The sequence below is a fragment of the Furipterus horrens genome, unplaced genomic scaffold (assembly GCF_987537825.1).
Source record: "Furipterus horrens unplaced genomic scaffold, mFurHor1.1.pri manual_scaffold_3, whole genome shotgun sequence".
NCBI lineage: Eukaryota > Metazoa > Chordata > Mammalia > Chiroptera > Furipteridae > Furipterus > Furipterus horrens.
Window position 1 is genome coordinate 183,256,817 of NW_028327173.1, and position 18,804 is coordinate 183,275,620.

At 53.3% G+C, this 18,804-nt stretch overlaps 1 protein-coding gene across 3 annotated transcripts; it reads right to left on the reverse strand.

Annotated features, from left to right (window-relative positions):
• Nucleotides 1-220: 220 nt before the first annotated feature.
• On the reverse strand, nucleotides 221-18,252 carry RAB15 (RAB15, member RAS oncogene family). 3 transcript variants are annotated; one of them, XM_090270989.1, is made up of 7 exons: nucleotides 17,944-18,252; nucleotides 4,821-4,881; nucleotides 3,959-4,019; nucleotides 3,420-3,497; nucleotides 2,670-2,759; nucleotides 1,415-1,480; nucleotides 221-1,236 (listed from the first exon to the last, which is right to left on the reverse strand). In XM_090270989.1, the coding sequence occupies exons 1-7, from the start codon at nucleotides 18,065-18,067 to the stop codon at nucleotides 1,078-1,080; spliced, it is 639 nt and encodes a 212-aa protein (XP_090127115.1). In that variant the 5' UTR covers nucleotides 18,068-18,252; the 3' UTR covers nucleotides 221-1,077. The 3 variants fall into 3 exon arrangements, with proteins under 3 accessions (XP_090127115.1, XP_090127116.1, XP_090127117.1); XM_090270990.1 differs by lacking the exon at nucleotides 17,944-18,252 and adding an exon at nucleotides 17,765-17,807; XM_090270991.1 differs by lacking the exon at nucleotides 17,944-18,252 and adding an exon at nucleotides 15,111-15,148.
• Nucleotides 18,253-18,804: the final 552 nt, after the last annotated feature.

Here is an 18,804-nt window from a genome sequence, read left to right on the forward strand (position 1 = left end):
CCCCTTTGGTTTGTAAACTGCTGTCCCTGGCTGGCTCTCCCTTGCTATGAACTTGACATACAGTAACGAGTCCCTCACTCCAAATGCTCCTCTTCCTGGGTTGGCTTGTCAGTTACTCCCTAGGGGCTCTCCTGGCCCCTGCAGTGCTAACCCTCAGGCTTCGGTTCAAGTCCTTAAATTCAAGAGCCCGGGTAGGGAGGAACTGTGTACACGCTGCATGGGAGGTAGAGAACGGAGGTGACTTTTAATCCCTGCCACCCCTCATCACTGTTTTTTTCTTTTCTGAAGCACCTGCCTCCAAGAGCAGTTCCCCAAGAGGCAGGTGGGCAGGTAGGAAGCCAGGCCAAAGCCGCGGTGGGAGGTGGCCAGGCAGGGAGAGGTAGGGCAGCCCCAGGCTGAGGACCCCGTTTGGTGTTTCCTTCCTACCTTGTTCCACTTTCCCAGATCACTGGGGAGGCAGGCCCATGGCACAAGAAGGGATGGTGGGTAGGGGAGGATGGGAAGAAGCACCCCATCGCCTCTGGCCCCCCCAAAGAGCAGCCTGCGGATTCTCCCAGGAGCAGAGACGGAACATCCCCAGGAGCCTGAGTCCATTCCCTTGGACAGGGTTAGGAAGAAAGGAAAGAAAGAAGCTGCACCAGCAGCCACAAAGCAGGCCACACGGGGAAAAGGGCTTGAGGGGACAGATCAAGAGAAGAGGGAAGAAGAGAAGAAAAGCAGACAGGAGACAAGATGTACTGAGGAGGAGCCTTAAAGTGGCCTTGACTCCAGACCAGCCATTGTCCAGGGAGCTCCCGGATGAGAGTGCTCCAGGCAGAGGCATGCCTGGGGCTCAGAGCAGGCCTGCAGCTAGGGAAACAGGCTGAGGAACACCACGCCGGGGGCGGGGCTGGGGGCAGAGGCTGCTTCGGACATGACAGCGGGGTGGCTCTCAGGGCCAGGCAGGGGGAGCAGCAGCTACTGATATTCCACACGGTCACCCACATGAGAGGAAAAGCAGGGCAAAGCCCAGACTCCCTGTCTGCCCGTGGGCCTCCTGAGGGGAGGGGGGAGTTGTGGGTGCTCCACGTGGGACCCTCAGCACCAGCAGGTTTTAGAAGAGTTCACGGGCCCCTCAGGCTTGCTCTCATCCTCCTCGAGCTCTGCCAGTGCCATCTCATTGCTGGCACGCGTCCGGAGACCATCTAGCTCCTTCCTGTGGGCCTGCAGCACCAGCTCCGTCAGACGCGTGAAAGACTGGGAAAAACCAGGGGCACAGGTTAGTCCAGTCTTTCCTCCTCTTCCTCTTGCAACCCTGTAATGCCCAAGGGGCGAGGCCTCCTCTTATCTTGGCTCCTATCTGCCACAGTCTCCTCTTGCTTCCTCACTCCAGACTCAGCCAGAGACAGAGGGCAAGCGGGCTCAGAGTCCTCACCTCTTTAATGTTGAGGTTGGTGCAGGCACTTGTTTCATAGAAGTCCATGCCGTACTCCTTCGCCAGCTGCAAGAGAAGAACATTCCGAAAGGGAATCAGTAAGGGAAGGGAGGTGCCCACAGCACCTGGCGCATACTTCTGCCATTGCCCTCACAGCCCACGCTTGTTGTGACCATTTCTCAGAGGAGGTAACTGCTCAGATGAGGCCAGGAGCTTCCTCTAAGATGCAGGCAGCACAGACACACATAAGCACCCAACTTACATCCTACATCCGGAGTCAAAGACACCGAAATGCTGTGGTAATGTGGCAACCTAATGAAAAACATAGGCTTTGGAGTCAAAGAGACCCAGGCTTGAATATCGGGCGCCACCACACAATGGCTGTACGACCTTGGACAAGAGATTTATTCTCTCTAAGCCCCAGCTTTGTCATCTGTTAAGGAGGGATGACAGTGTCGCTTCACCAAGGCTGTGAAATGGTTAAATGAGGTCGTATGTCTCAAAGCACTCACTTAGCACATAGAATGCTCAATAAACACTATTATTCCAGTAGTGTCTGCTTCTACTTTCAAGTTCTTCAATGACTATGTATTATTTTTTAATACCCGAAACAACCCATCAATTTTCTCTTAAGTGCCAGAGGAATGCTACTGACTGGAGAGGGAGAAAAAGGCTCTTGTGGCCCTCGGAGTGGATGGATGACTCTTGTCTTGGTAGTGTCTGTCTTTCTTTCTGTTCTCTGGAGGATGGTCTCCCTGTATGCTTGACGTCTCCTCAGCACCTCCTCCTACTCTCTCTGCCCCCAAGGCGCCTGACTATGGGCCCTTGGTTCCCTCACTTACCTTCCTGCCTCTTTCCAAGTGTGGGGAGGACAGGGAGTGGGTGCGGAGGGGTGCATGACCATAAGATGGTAGCTATGCCTGCATGCTGTTCGCGAAGTCAGCAACTTGAAGTCCTTCCTCATCACTAACACCAGGATGAGCTCTTAAGCAGAGGTAATTTTGCCCTGGGGGACCTGGAACTGGGAGAGCTGCTTCCCAAGAGGTCTTTGTATCAGGACGGACCCCAAGTCACTGTCCTGCAGGACAGAAAGCCAACTCTCAAGGATGGCAACTCACCCAGTGCCTTAGGCTACCATAGAAGGTGTGAGGGTGCCTGATGGTGGTAAGAGAATCCTGAGTCCCAGCTCCCAAGACTGGCCCCAGAGGTAGTGGAAAACCCCAAGGGTGAACTTGGCCAGCTCACTCCCTCTTACCTGCTGCCCTTGCTCTCTTCCCACTTGCCGTTTCTGCTCTTCATCGGCCTTATTCCCTATGAGGATCTTCTGGACACCTTCCGGTGCATACTAGGGACAAAGGACAGGCAGAACCACCGGTAAGTGCTGCCTTTCCCTCCCAGAGCCCCACCACACCGTCTACACTGGCCTCCACAATAGCACCAAACTTAAGAGCCCTAGGGGCAGAGTGGGCTGACTGGGTGCAGGTGCCAGGCTCCCCCAAGAACCATGACTAACCCCAGTGGTCCCAGAGGGGTGTCATGGGGACAGCTTAGGGTAAGAAACACTCTGGCTAGCTCCGGTATTTCCTTGGATTGGACAACTGGTATCTGAGCTGGAAAGGACAGTGGGCTTAAGTCCAACTCTTCATTCTATAGATAAGGGACTGTGGACGCAGGAGAGTTCAAATGGTTTGCCCACAGCTCCACAGCTATCATGGCAGAGTCCTGAGATTTTGGGAAAGAATCTGTTCACAAGGCAGGCTTTGACCTAACTCATTTCTGGGGAAGGACAGAAGTCTGGCAGGGTCCCAGGTATGCAGGGCCTGGCAGCTTGGGCTTCCTCCCCATACCATACTTACCCAGAGGTCTTCATCCCGGCTGTGGAAGCGAAGTCTCCTGGTAGTGTTTGCTTCACCCCAGGAGCTTCATCCTTTCCCATCTGGCCCTCCCTTTGCCTGCCCCTCTGAGGGGCCCTCTCCAACCCCAACAGCGAGGCAGCATCTCCTACCTCATCCACATCACTGACCCACTTCATGATGTGCTGGTAAGAGCGCTCGCTGCTAATGTCGTAGACTAAAAATATTCCCTGAGAGAGAGAGCAGGAGAGAAGGATGGGGGAGGTTGATACACAAAGGCAGAGTGCACAGTCTTGGGGCCAGAAGTGGTGTGGCACCTGAAACGCTGCATCCCACTCTCCAAGCTCTCTGCTTAGCACAATGCAGACCCCTCAGCACCCAGAAATAGCTTCTGTCTCAGACTCCCAAAGCTATTGCTTCCTAGGCCCCCCAAAGAACTCTCTGAGGTAGGAATGCACCAAATCCTTCGGCCTGGGTCTTTGGCATAGGGTGGAGGGTGAGGGTGGGGGACCTGGAAGAGTGAGAGCTCAAGGAATAACTGATGGATAAATGACTGATGAACTCAGAGACGGCTCTGAGGCTCCCCTCCCCAGCAGGCAATCTGAGGGCCCTATCTTGGGGGTGAGTGGCACAGATATTTCACACACTCAGAGCCGGGGGTGTGGGTGGCACCCTGAGAATGGTGGCTCACCTGGGCTCGTCGATAGTACTGCTTGGTGATGGTCTGATATCTCTCCTGCCCAGCTGTGTCCCTGCAGTGGAAAGCCAGTCCCTCAGAAGAGCAGGGACCACAGAAGCGGGTGAGAGGGGAGGAGCAGGAGTTGGGAGACCCTGTGCCGAGGCAGGAAAACTGGGGAGCCGTAGCATGAAAAATCAGTGGAACTGGTCTCTAAGGGGATCTGAACACACCTGACGCTGCAGGACAGATGCCTGGGCATCTGGTGCTGCCAGGGCTTATAGAGCCTCGTCAAATACATCTGCACCAGAAGCCACCACCATAACTGGGCCTTGGAAGCTCTCTAGAATTTGGCCACTGTGGCCAGACTGGTTGGACTGCAACACTTCCAGACCCCAAAGTGGGAGACGGCTCCCCTGGTTGGTTGGCAAAGGCAGTGAGCAGCTCCAGGAGCGGCAGGCCAGAGAGCCACAGCAGCCCCTTGTGGCCACGTGTGGGAACTGCACCGCGCTGTTCTGAGGGACTCTCACCAGCGCCCAGCGTCCCACCCAAAATGATGGGGTGCACAGCCCTTCCTCCTTACAGTCCTACCACAAGGCGGCACAGCTCAAGGACAAAGTCCTATTCTAAGACAAATCCACAGGGCTTAGTTGGCCAAGTCTTCTAATTTCTGCCTTTTGGTGACTTGTGGTCAATCCCATAAATTTCTCAAGAACAAGATGAGAGATTAAGGCTCATGAGAGCAGGATGGGCTTTGAGGTTTCGATGTCTCTCCATCCAGCCGGTAGCCAGTGCTCCCAGATGAAGCCTCAGGATGTAACACATGTCAGTGGCAGGCAGAGAGCAACCCAAGGTCCTCCCCTCCCACCCAACTCACCAAATCTGTATCCGCACTTTGATGCCATCTACCTCTATGGTCTTCATCTTAAAGTCAACGCCTGGGGAAAGGAAGAGAGCAAGGAAGTTAGGAACCCACTGAGAACCGAACAGGAAGGACCAAGGCACTCACACTAGAAAGGGTCTCCTTTGGTTTAATTTAGCAAAGATGGCATGAGGGGAGGGCCTTCTTGAACCAAAACTGACCTAAGGAATTGTCTGGGGCTTTGAATGGGGCTTCCCATCCTCCCTGAGCTGAAAGCTGCCAACAGTAAAGGACTTGAGGGCCCAGGAAGTGAACATGAGGTGACCCACCCCATTGCTGCCTCACTTACCCCAACGTGTCTCACTCTATTCACGTGTGACATGAATAGTTACACTTTGGGAAAGTTACCTAGTTACACTTTGGGAAAGAACCACTGAATTATTCCTTCTGGGGCCTGCATTTTTCTCTCTACCTCAGTAATAACCAGGAGGGGTGACAGCACTGTGCTGAGTGCGGGGAAGGCACATGGGCCCTGGAGAGAGGGCGACTGTGTCCCCTCTGTGGCGTGGATGATGCCCTTGGCACGTAGCAAAGGGGCACCAAGGAGAAGGCTGCTGGCTCTGTGGCTGGCTGACTGGTTTCCTGGGGGAGGCACTGCTGTTTGCTAGGAGTCTGGGCTCTGAACTGATGCCTGAGCTTGAATTCTGACTCTGGCCACCTAAGCCATAGCTATGACTTTGGGCCCCTTGCTTCTCTGAGCCGCCACGTCCTCATCCGTAAAATGGGGACATTGCCAAGCATTTCAGAGGGTCTCTGAGAAGACCCAGGGACAGAGAGTGTCGACTGCAGCTAGTGTTATGCTCAGTGGTGTCGCCATCACAGTGGGAGCTCGTGAGTGACTGCCAGTGACAGATGAAGAGGCAGTGGCCCAGCATGTCATTGGGGGAGGGCAGGGGAGACAAACGGGGTTCTCAGGCTTGAGGAGCTAAGCTGCCACAAGACACGGGACACGTAAGGGACTGGGCAGACAGGCGCAGGGCAGAACAGGTACGTGGGGAAATCTGCAGGAGGCAGGACAAGTTGGCACCGCCGGCAGCGCACAGGCTCGACTCTGAACGACGCGCTGAGAGGTTCGTACTGCCGCGCCTCTCCCCGGCGCTGGCTGTGTCCAGGCACCAAGCCCAGTGACTCAGAGCTGTCTCTAGTAGGTTAATTAAGCTTAAGTCTCCGTGTACTCGATGCAGACAGGTCAGGAACGGGCCTCATTAACCAGTTTTCAGGTGGAGAACAGGAGAAGGAGAGAGGTCAGGGCTGTAGTCACCAGGCTGCACAGCACAGCCCCAAAGACCCCCAAGGGCGCTCGAATTCCCCACACAGCTGCCATTCCACCTGCGCATTAGTTCTGGGATAACGACAACACCTCTCCCCTTATCTGTCCTATCCCCAGCTTCCCACACATTCAGACAGATTAAGTTTAGGCTCTTCCTCCCACCTCCAGGCCAATCATCATTTAATTAGAGGGAGAAAAAGGTTCAGAACGGACAACCTGAACTCAACTGAACTGGTCAGATGTGAATCATTGTCACTGCCCACGCTGATTCCTATCTATGGAGCTGTACTTTTCCACATGGACAATGCCTGGCAGACGTTCTTCCAAGTGGCTGAAGGTGAAGAGAGGACGGTGAAACACAAAGGGGGCACCTGGCCTTGGTGGGGGCAGTGGCACACTCACGCCCTCCCTAGACACACGGTTGTCCAGACTTCTCAAACGATGTGCCCTGCTCCTTGCTGCCCCCTATCTTGTCTTCGTTTCCCATCTAGTACCTAAGGGGCAGATAATATCCTTTGTCCTGGACAAAGTTTGTTGTTTGTTTTGAAAATTTCTGTCTTCTTAGAGTGCCGATCATAAAGTGACAATTCCATTAGTGGGAGACCCCTGCCCCAGAGAGCGTAAGGAGGGATAGGAGCCCATGGATCAAGAGCACGTATATGTGTCCTGCCATCTGAATGCTTCACAGACATTAGCAAGAAAAATTCCTCAGTTAAGTGACAGTGCCAGGTCCTGATCCACCAGTGGCCTCTGGAAAGCCCCGGCTCTTCCTGCTGTGTCCCTGGCAGTGTGGCCAATGCTCTTCCTGCAATCCCCAGCGGCTGCCAGGCCGCACCTGGAGTCCTGGAGCATGGTGACAGCTGCAGTCAGAGAACTGGGAGGACAGGTGAGGCCATCCTCTGGGCCCAGGGGGCTAGGTCTGGTCAGAGGGACAGGTCAGAGGGACAGGGCAGGGGGGCAGGCACTGCACACACTTGGCTCCTGAGCTATGGTGCCTTGGGCAGGAATGCAAGGCCGAGCTGACCATCCCCCTGCCCCCCAGAGGTCTAGCAATGGAGGGGCTGTGAAGAACGTAGAAAGAACGGAGCAGGCACATCCATGGGAAAGAACCTTCCCTACCATCACTGTCTGCCTCCAAAGAAAGCCCTGGAAAGCAAGGGAGGAAGTGTGGCTCAGAAAACAATGGCCATTCTGAACCAGTGAGGTCAGAGTGTGGTTCCATCCTGCCTGTACCCCGAACAGCCTGTGTGGTCTTGGGAAAGTGATGCAACCTCTCCTGGGTTCAGTTTCCTCACCAACCAGACGGGGGTGACGATCCCTATGTCAGAGAGTTTCTCTGAGGATCAGGCATCACACAGGGCCTGGCACTCAGAGCTTTATTAAATGTTAACTCCCTCGGGGAGATGAGACAGGGGAGCCCAGGGTCCCAGCCTGGGGAATGGAAAGAGCTCTGGGAAGCAGGAGGGGCTCATGTTGGGAAGAGGAGGCAGAGAGGCGAGACCAAGAACTAGCACTAAGCTGGAGCATTTTAAAGATTTTTCCCCCAATTTTATTTATTTATTTATTTCTAGAGAGAGGGGAAAGGAGAGAAAGAGAGGGAGAGAAACATCACTGTGTGGTTGCCTCTCACGTGCCCCCAACTGGGAACCTGACGTGCAACCTTAGTCATGTGCCCTGACCGGGAATCGAACCAGCGACACTTGGTTCTCAGGCCGATGCTCAATCCACTGAGCCACAGCAGCTAGGCAAGCTGGAGCATTTTAACAAAAAGAGAAAATGCCACCCACCAGGAAACACAGGTGGCCCCAAGAGTCTGGCTACGACCTCAATTCTGGAAAAGCCAGGGTGTGCCTGCTGGTGCACCAGCACCTCACGGGTTAATGTCAGGTGCCAACTTGCCTGTTTGCCAAGTGCCACATGCTTCAAGTGGAAACAGAGTTCTTCTGAGTGCCAAATATTATCGCCATGATCAACCACAGCCCAAAGGACCAGCAGCGTGACCTGAGCCTTTGCAGGAGCAATGAGATGCCACAACAGGAACAACTTAATACACCTGAAACCCAAGGCAGACACCCAATCTCTGGAGCCACGTAGGCTCCGGTTACCAAGGCCAGGTCCCAGGAAGGCCCCAGGCCTCTCCCTAACAAGAAACCAGCATGTGCTGGACATGTGGAATTCACGTGGGTTATGGCAGGAACTTACCTCCAAAGAGGTCACCCTAAGCAACCCCCAGACAAGTTTAGGGACAGGCAGGCCCTGCGGGGAGGGGCCTGCCAGACTTTGCCACCCCAGACAAGGCATCAGAGTAATCCCCATTTCAAAGTCTCTCTCTCTCAGCAGAGAGAGGACCAACAGCACTAGGAGATCCATAGTGCCATTTCCCTTGAGGGACAAGTGAGGGGAAGAACACCGAGGGGAACAAGGGAGGGAGAGTTAAGAGTTAAGCTCAAGAGACGATTGAAGAGGAGGGCTCCTGGCATGCAAATGCCCCCCATGCCAGTTAGGGGAGGAGTTAGGGGAGAGCATCTGCCAGGACCTGCCACCTGCTGTATCCTCTTCCTTCCTTCTGCCTGGGGACTTTTAGCCTATCTGTGGGACTACATGCCAAGTGACTGTTTCCTCTGACCCAGCTGCAGACTGACTGCCTCTCATGCTGGCCTCCTCCAGGCTCTCTGAGCAAATGTGTAGTCGGCCTTTACACCATCTCTCTCTGGGAGTGATGGGAAGCAGAAACTATATATAGAGAAGGCCCTGGTTTCTGGCAGATGGAATCCTGATCTTCTAATGCCAAGGCCATGTTTTAACCTCCAGGGCACTGGGTCAAAGGTCTGGCTAGGATGCCCATCCACAAGGAAGATTGGAGATTTCAGAATGATACTCTATCCCTCTTCTTTTTTTCAAGTCGCACACATACAACCTTGACATGGAAGGACAGTGGTGATATGGGGACCAGGACAACTCTAGAGGCTACTGCCTTCACATAAAATCTTCAAGGGTCGGTCTTTAAAAAAACCTAGGAATCCAGGGCTTTTATCATGTAGAAGTCCAGTAGAGCCCGGACTCCCATGAGGCTGGAAGGAATGAATATCTCTAGTACCTGAGCCCCAGGAGTTACCGACTCCAGAGTGCCCTGCCATGAAGTGGTCCTGGAAGATGGCTCCAGCATCCTGGCTGAGCTGATGTGCATCACCTGAGACCAGCAGTGACCCTGAGCAACAAGCAATACTGACCTTAGTCTAAGATACCGACCCCTCATCTCTTCATACACCAAAGAGGACCCACTCATGCAGGGATCACGGGAGCCCATTCTTGTTCCCTCCTACATCTGAGCTTCTCCTATGAGGTCTATCTGAGCAGAAGAGCTACAAGCTACTGGAAACAGTTCACCTCTACCGGACTCTCCCCCTTTCCTTATAGTCCCAAACACATGTAGCACAGTGAGTCTCTCATTGTCTTGAGAGTCCCAAGAAATCAATACTGTTTGCGACTTCCCTAAGGGAAGAGCAAAAGTCCTCTAGGAAAATGCCTCCATGTATTCATTCATTCATTCATTCATTCAGACAAACTGTTACTGTGATTATGTGCCTGGAATGAAGCTTAGAAAACACAGCAGTGACTAATACAGAAAGATCCTCGTCTTCAGAGAGCTTTTGTTCAGGTGGGAAAACAGATAATACATAAGTAAACTAATAATTTCAGAGAGTGCCGTGTTAAGAGGCAAAAGCAGAATGATGGGGAAGACAGTGGGGAGATCTGTGTGCAAGCTGCTTCAGATCAGCTGGTCAGAGAAGACCTCTTAAAGCAGGTGGCAATTGAGCTAAGACCTGAATGACAGGAAGGTACCAGCAGGGAGAAGATCTGAAGGATCAGGGGCCCAGGCAGGGGAAGCAGCAAACTTAGTTTCTCAGAAGAGTTAAGGAAGAGGGAGCAACATTATTCCTTCCTCTGTTGTAAAGAGAAAAAGCATAGCAAGGCCCTTCCTTTCCCTCGAATCTCGTGAGGACCCACCCTCACACATGCACGTGTGCACGCACACACATACATGTAAACCTGTTTGTAGGTTCTGACCTGAAGAATGCACCACGAAACTTCTCCAGCACTAGCAAGGCCAAGTGGAGGGCTCTGCACCCCACCTTCTATCTCTACACTGAATGCTCACATGTGTAAAGCATGCTATTTCTGTGTACATAGTAGGTACACAAAGGTGGTGCTCAGGGCCCTGACCAGTGTGGTTCAGTTGGTTGGGTGTCATCCTGAAAAGCAAAAGGTTGCTGGTTTGCTTCCAGTCGGGGCACATGCCTGGGCTGCGGGTTCGTCCCCAGTCAGGGGCGTGCACGAGAGGCAATGGATCAACGTTTCTCTCCCTCTCTTTCTCCTTCCCTTGCCCTCTCTCTAAAAGTAAATAAATAAAATATTTTTTAAAAGAAGTAGGTACTCAGGAAACATTGGTTTCCTTACCTTTGCCCTTTCCACTGCTGCATCGAAGACCTCCATGGGGCCTTTGTGACATGTGCCATGTGCTCCAGCTAACCCTGTCCCGCTCCACCCTGGCAGACCCTTGACCTGAGCCTTGCCTTCCTGAGCCTGCTGGTGGGTGGTCAGTGGGCACTGACGCCCCCTTCCTCCCTCCCCCTCCTCCTGAGCTGCTTCCCAGACAGGGCCATGTTGAAAGGCAGAAGGTTCTGGGAGGAAGATACTGAGGCTGAGAGCAAACATCTTGGAGGGGCCAGGGCCTCCAAATGCATTTACCCTCACACAAAGCCTAGCAAGGATTGAATTGAACTAAGCTGGTCTGATCAGGAACTAGCCGCCACCAGCTGGCTCAGCTGGGCAGAAGCTAGCACCTCCTCCCCCACCCCTTGTCCCCTGGGGAATCCTTCTTAGTCTTCAAGGCCCCACTCAAATGTCACTTCCTCTGTGAAGCTCGCCCTAATCTCCCCGGGAGGAATTTGTCACTCCTCTGTGATTCCAAAGCATTTTGACACTGCTTTTGCACAAAATTCTGGTTGTCTGTTTGGAAGCCTGCCTCTCCAACTGCACTGAAAGGTCCCAGAGAGCAAAACAGCATCCTATTCATTTCATATTCTCCTCACCTGGTAGAAGGCAGCTACTCATTACCTGTTATTCAAGAAATTGAATAGATGAAAGGACAAACGAATGTGTGATCGAGTGAGTGAATAAATGAAGTCAGTACATGCCAGGAGAAAAGATGAGTGGAGAGAAAACTTTAATCAGAAAGAGGAATTAAGAATGACCCATATTTTGAAGCCAACTGCCTGGGCCCTCTGTAGATCATGGGGCCCTGGTACAGTAAATAAAGTATCAAAACAGTAATATGAGGGCAACACTCAACTCTCATCCTCAGAGGTCCCCCAGCCGGACTCCTCAGTCACACCCCCTGACTGTCCCCTAGAGGGACATTTCAAGGCCAGCAGCAAAGGCACAGCTGTCCCTCCCTCCCAGAGCCCTCAGATGGGGTGGGGGAGGCACAGGCCCTCTTCTCTTTGGCTCACAGCATGTTCTGCTTGGCAACCTGTGGAAGGACCTGCCAGGACGAGCAAGGGCGCACACGAAGCCAGTTTGGAGAGACTGGGGTTAGGGGAGAAGATGCAAGTTTGGGCAACCTGCTCACAAGATGTGAGTCATCACTTATCAGGGGACTTCACTTTTCCCAGTTATAAAACGGGGCCAATGATGAGCCCTTTCCTTGTCGATGAGAGGAATGAAATATCCAGGAAGTTCTGTGGTCCCTTGACAAGGCACACTGCCCAGGCAGAATAGCCAAGGAGAGGTCAGAGGCCTCCGCAGAAAATTGGCAGTTTTACAGGGAAGCGGGCACAAATATTCCATTACAGAAGAAGGCATTCTGAGAAGAGCTGGCAATCGAGGTAGAAGGGTAATGGCCAAATATCAACTTTCATGTTATAAAGCTCATCATCAAGCTGTCTGGGGAGCGGGAGGAGGATGGGAGGAGGAGGAAGGAGCAGAACCAGGGCGCTCAAAGCCCTTGTGGAATCTGCAGAGCTGCGAAGGTGGCACAGGTGCCTAGAGCAGCAGAAATGAAATCCTCTGAGGGTTTCAGAGCCATTATCAGGGATCATGACCTTGAGGAAGGGGGTGGGCAGGACAGTGGACTGAGGCAGAGCCTCCCTCAACCCCTCTCGGTCACTTATCTCCCTATTCCTCCACCTCTCCTCACCAACTCTTCCTTCTCAGCCAGGGCACTGCCAGGGCACAGGGGTTGGGGGTGAAATGGGGGACAGGCACAGGCACAGAAATGAAACCCAGAGCCTACTCCTATGCTTCCCAGAAACTGAGGTGGTGGCAGGTTCCTGTCTGTGCTGGTCACTGCTCTGTCCTTGGCTCCTCACAGCACCGGGCACAGAGCAGGTGTTCAGGAAACAGTACCCACTGACCAAATGCTTGAGTTTATTAATCTCTACAGCTTTCTTATAAGCGAGGACTAATAATAATAATAAAATATACAATGACAGCAGCTACCATTATTTTTTGAGCGCTTTGCCAAGTGCCCTGTATTCTTTAGCCTCTGTAATCTCCACGACGACCCTCAAGAAAGGTTCTGCTATTATCTCCAATGTCCACCTGTGAAACCTGAGCACAGAGATGTTAAATAAACGTCTGAAGGTCGCAGAGCCAGTAAGGCCTCTGCAATCTCATGCAGTTGACAGCATCTGTGCTCCTTTCCTCCTTTTTTTTCAACTTGTTTTTTATTGACACAGTTGAACTTTACAACAGGGTCATAAAATACTACAAATAGAGCCTTCAGATAGAGGGGAAGAAGCAAATTTAACTATATTAACCAGACTAAAGCATACAAAAAAGCCAATGATAAACACATGAAACAATAATATGCTAATAGTAGCTACCTTACCCACTTTATATCTGTCATAAAAATATTAGTACATATCAGTTAGAACTCTGGTGACTGGACTTGATTCCCAATTTATGTATAAGATATGGTACACCCTTTGCATGAACATGGTTAACTTTACTGGTTGCGTCGCAGTACATTTAGAGAAGTTTGGACCTGGTGTATATTTACTATCCATAGTGCAGTAAATAATGATTAGAAATGCATTCTCCTGATATTCTCTATGAACTCAGAAAGCATTACTGAATTCACAACATGGGCCACTAAGGGACCAAAATTCCTTACAATTCACACATCTGTGCTCTTTTCATTCTACTCATGGCATCTGACCTTCCCTTCCTTTCTTGGGGGCTTTGAGAACAGGGTGGGAAGAGACCTGTTTCAGGCTGCCTGAGCACTGGGGCGCAGACCCAGCCCAGACCTTCCACAGTGTCACATGGCATAGGTACACACTGCCTCAGGGTCTGGGGCCCACAGACCCTAGTACCCAAGCGTTGGCCAGATCTGTCCCCTTCGGTCAGCCCCATCCCTCTCCCTCCCCTTCAGTCACCCACAAGTCCTTGCCCCAGGCAGCCAGACTCCAGTTCAAACAGAACTTCTTGAGAAAGCAGCCCTGAAGCCACAGTGGTTCAACCAGCCAAACTGGAAAATCGCAGAACCCAGAGGGGTGCACTGAACAGTGGCCTTTAAAACAAAAGGTCTAGAGACCAGGGACAGGTACGCTCAGGGAAGACCAAGGTGGGCAGGAAAAAACCAACTCATGGGCCGTCCCTTCACCTTGCATTAGTGGCTTATATATGTCACCCCTGGCTGCCATGCAGAATGGAAACCAAAAGCCCCTCCACACAGATGTCCACATAGGATAGGACACGGTCTCTTTGCCTGGGCAGGCAGCACATGTCACATGAGGCCCTTTCTTCAGAAGGTGCCAAGTTGATGGTGGAAACCGAGAACAGGTGCTGGTGTGGAGTTTGGCGTTGGTGACACAGGCAGGGGCAGGACGGGGGAAGAGGGAGAATGGACTGAGAGGTTCCTTCGTGCCCAGGTCCGACCATAGCCCTTGACTGGTCTGCTGCTGCAAGTCTTAACCCCTCTTCCAGCTGACACCCGAAGGCCATTTCTACCACATCATTCCCCTGCTCAGAGACTTCTTACAATTTTGTGAAGGCTCAAGTTCCACCCCATTCAGCCAGGCCCTCAATGCCCCCATTCATTCATTCATTCATTCAACATTTATGGAGACTGTACCTGGCCCTGTTCTAGGACTATGAAAGCAGAGAGGAATAAGATTTGGTCTCACGCTCAAGGTGCTTAAAGTAGAGCTTGGGAGACAGAGACAAACAGAGGCATGTTCTCACTCTTCCCTTAAAAACCCCCTTTTGTTCCAACCAGACTGCCCAGAGTTCCATGAACACCCACTGAATTTCCACCTCTGTTGTCTCTGCTCCTGTTACACCATCTGCTCCTTCCCCTACAGGAGCTGAAGAGCAGCCCACACTGCAAGGCGCAGCTTCGGCTTCCCCTCCCCCTGGAGCCTTCCCTGTGGCTTCTTGTCCACAAGGCCCCTCTGCTTCTCAGACCTCCTCTAGCCCTGGGTTGTTGCGATGGCACTTGCAGTCCCCTCACCATTCACTGGCTGCCTCATGAACAGTCTTACGTCATGGTTTAGCTGCTGACAGCGACTGCAAGACCTTCGTTAATTGTAACAATCACGATAATCATGGATCCCCTACATTTGCAGAGCATGCCACTAAGTGCTCACAGATACATTATCTTGTGGCCAAGGCTCTTTTGGCCTGTCTTGCCTCCCCAGCTAGGGGTCAGGCTTTTGGGGGCAAGATAAGGTATAACGCAATGTCTCTAAATGCCTGGCACAGTGCTTTGTAGTAAGTGTTCAGTTAATTTAACAGGTAAGACGGTCCTGTCAAGAAACAGCAGAGAACATTAAGGCGCTGGCTGCCCACCTCTGCAGCACATCTGGGCCAGCATTGCTGCATGGGAAAGGAATGCCAGTGGCCCAGGCCAAGCTGAGGGCCACCTTCCCACCTGCTGCCTGCAAAGAAGAGGGGTGGTCAGTGCCTACCTGGGAGGTCTCCTCAATGCTCCCTGGCAGGCCGTCTCTCCAACGTCACAGGCTTTTACAGGAAGTGGCATAAGCAGTAAATCCCAATAGTGCCAGCCTAGGTGATATTGACATGGTCCAAGAATCTGAACTCCGTGTTGGCACTACTTGGTGAGTTGCCTCATTTTCTCCATTTGTAAAAGAAGCTCCAAGAAAGGCACCACATCAGTACCAGCCAGGTAAAAGAATGTGCCTCAGACAGGCGCAGCTTGAGAGAGGTGATGTCCATTATTCACCTCGGAATCTCCAGGTCTCAGCACTGAGCCTACCTACAGGACATGTGGATGTTTTTAACTAGATAAATGAATGACTATGACTTGGAAGTGCCCATTCTCTTGGCTCCTTGATTTGTCTCCTGGCTACCCCTTCCCTTTCTATGGAAAACTTTCTATATTCAGAAAAGGGAAAAGCTTTTCCTGATCATCCCACTCTTCTCCCAAGCCTTAGTTAATGCTGAAAAATACGCCCAAGATGAGGTAGAATAGGCCTTCAACAAGAATGCATTTCAGAAACCTGGTGGGCAGATTTTAAAAGGCTAATGTGAAGAAAGACAGGGTGCTTTCTCTTCCACAGAATCCAAACTCCTAAACAGTCCTCTATGTCCTGGGGAACAAGGAACCCAGCCATCAGAAGCAGAGAAAATACTAGGAGAATTGTCTCCGGGTTTTAGATCAATATACTAATGGCCTTATGGGAACAGGAGGGCTGGGTGCTGTAGAGACACGTGCACCCAGTTCACTGATTCACCTCTGCCCACAAGGTGGTCACCTCCAGAGGGATTCCGAGGAAGGCCCCGTGACCTGGGCGGGAAAACTACACATTCACCTATCTAGCTGGAAGACATGTCTAAAATGGGAGAAGACAAGGCAGAGATACATTAAGGGGAAGGGCTGGTAATTAGCAACACGGGGGTCAGGTACTTGAGGAAAGAACAAGCCTCAGAAGGGCCACCTTGGTATTTCAGAAGCAGCAGTTCCCTCATTTGTTTGTGGGAAAGGGGGACATGTCTCCTAGGCAAGGCTAACTCCCCCACAACATGGAGCAGGAGCCCAAGAGCTCCTGAAGTGAGGAGGATGAGGAGAGCTCTCCAGGGAAAAACTTGGGTCACTCCTAGGACTCAAAATGTGGCCGGGACTCCAGGGCACAAACTACTGCTCTCCAGGCAAAAGCCAGGGGCCTCCAAGCAGCCCACTGCCCTCTGTGATAGCTCACCAGCTCTTGGCACTTGCCTGCCCCAAAATAACCACTGAAAGTTTCTTTAAGTGTTAACCTGCTGCCTTTTGTGTCCACACCTATACCTGTCCTCATATCCCATCTGGTTCCTCAGCCACTCCCTTGCTCACTCCCAGGTCTTTCCCAAACGCCTCCTCTTCCCTCTGAGCCTTCCCCAGAGGCATGCAGCCCTCTCCTGGCCTCTGCATCCTGTCCATCCCTCTGAGATGTCTCTCATCCAACTCCCGGACCTCTTAGAAGCCTGCCTTACAGCCTATCGGCCCCTAGGAGGTCAATGATGATGACAGTAAGGACACCAGCATTATCCAGTCTCACCACGCGTTTGAGTTTGTGCTTACAAACATTATCTCATTTATTCCTCACAACACCTTGGTAGGTAGGGATGATTACTATTCCCATCATACACAGGAGAAACTAAAGGTCAGAAGCTTAAGTGATATTCAAGGTCATGTTGCCCCAGAGTGAGGGCTGCAGGTCTGTCTGACAACAAAGACTGCCTCTTAACCACGAGGCTTGGTTCCTTCTGGCTCTACCTGCTCCCTCTTCTCTCTTGGCAAGAAGTGTGTGTCAGGAGGCAGGGCAGAAGCTTCAAGAGTAACAGAATGCTAGGGCCTCATCTGGCAGGAGGGGGGATCGGGGCATTGCTGAGGCTACTCTGGACATCAGCCAGGGGACCTGCTAGATGTGGGTGGAATTCCCTCAACTCAGACCTCCCAGAGGAGGAGTCCCCTCAGAGGGGAGGCCAACATCCCCTGCCAGAACAAGTGATCCCATCACAGTCCCATCTGGGATGCCACCAGGACTTGTCCCTCTCAGCACAGGCTCCAGCCTTGCCAGATCAAAGAGATGTATTCCAAGGTGGGTCCTGCCTGCCTTCTGACCCTCTATCTGGACCAGGAGTCCTGATGTTCCTCAGCCTCTTTCAAAACGGAGGCTTCAGTCAACTGCTTTCCCGGAACTGGCTAGTAAGTGCCATTTCCCAGAACGTTGGCATCTCACCTCATCTAGGGCCTTCTCCAGGTGTCCCACCTTGTAGCTTACCTTCACAGCTGTGCCCTGGAAACTCAATCCCTTTGGCCCCCTCCCTCCCTTCCTCCTTTCTTCCCCCTCCAGGCTCCACACTGGGTCACCCCTGAACTGGGGGTACCCAGTGACTCAATGACTTGGCTCCCCACTCTGAACTCCTCAGGCAGAGGCTTTAATTCCCCTACCCCATACCTGAGGGTGTGGGGCTGTCATTTCAGTGACTAAGATCCTGGCTGCCCCGGCTCAGGGTACCCTGGCCTACACCCGCCTAGGTTCTCCCGGCTTCGATGGGAAGGCTTCCCAGGCGAGCCCGGAGAACCCATCTCCAGGCACAAGAGCAGCAGGGACCCCCTCACCTCCAGCAACCGAGGCTCAGGTCCCCAGCCGGTGGCCCCTCACCGCTGGCTTCTCGCCTCCCCGCCTTCAGCCGAGAAGGCGAACAATTCCTCCCGGGTTGGGTGGGGAATGGGAAAAGGCCACTGGGCAGGTGGTGGTGGCGGTGAGGGTGGGGAGCCCCTCGGCCACCGCCCCTTACCGATAGTGGAGATGTGCGAGGAATGGAACTCGTTGTCGGTGAAGCGGCACAGCAGGCAGGTCTTGCCCACCCCGGAGTCCCCGATTAGCAGCAGCCGGAACAGCACATCGTACTGCTTCGCCATGGCTGGGGCCGGAGGAGCCCAGGGCTGCGGCGGGCGGCGGGCTCAGCCCCGCTCGGCCGCTGCCATCGCAGCGCGCGCCTGTCCGGGGACGCCGCGGGCGACTAGAAGGAAGGCGGGCCGGCCCCCGCGCCGGCCTCCCAGCTCGCTGGGTGCCGGGAAGCGTGGTGCAGCGGGAGCGCGGAGGGAGGAGAGAGCGGCGGCCGCCCCCGCCCGCCCCTTCCCCTGCGCTGTCTCCGCCGCCCGGAGAGGGGCGGGGAGCGCGCGCCGAAGAGCGGCGACCCCACCGCGCAGGCGAGCCGGGTGCGCGCTCCCCTTCTGCAGGGTGCACGGCCCGGGAGGGGCCCAACCCCTCCACCCCCAACCCCCCAGCCCCCCAACCCCCTCTCCACCCCGTCCTAACCTCCTTGTGTCCGGAACAAAATCCCGGGGAAAACATTTTTGTTTTTTCTGCGGACATTCTGAATGGGTGAGTTGGAGGGAGCTCCCACCCAGCCCCCCTCTGTCAAACTCGGCTTTCCCCCCCAAATTCCACTCCGAACCTGCCAACCTGCAGTTCCGCCTCCCCTCCCCCACCCCCAGCGCCCCACCCCTTCAGAAGCTTGGTGTGGTGGTGGTGTGCCTGGGGGCCCAGTGGTTGGTCCTCATCTGGGTTCTTCCCAGGTCGGGAGGCCCTGATTAGGGTCTGGACTCAAACGGCCATCTACTCTTGAAGCCGGGATCTCCGGGAACACTCGAGA

Bases quoted from the DNA above. Each gene is read 5' to 3' on its own strand.
- RAB15 (XM_090270989.1), bottom strand. From the start codon at position 18,067: ATGGCGAAGCAGTACGATGTGCTGTTCCGGCTGCTGCTAATCGGGGAC. The intron at 1,481-2,669 runs GTAAGAGGGAGT...CTTCTCTTGCAG, and splicing joins GAAGAGAGCAAGGGCAGCAG to CTGGCGAAGGAGTACGGCAT. The intron at 1,237-1,414 runs GTGAGGACTCTG...GGTTTTTCCCAG, and splicing joins CCAACCTCAACATTAAAGAG to TCTTTCACGCGTCTGACGGA.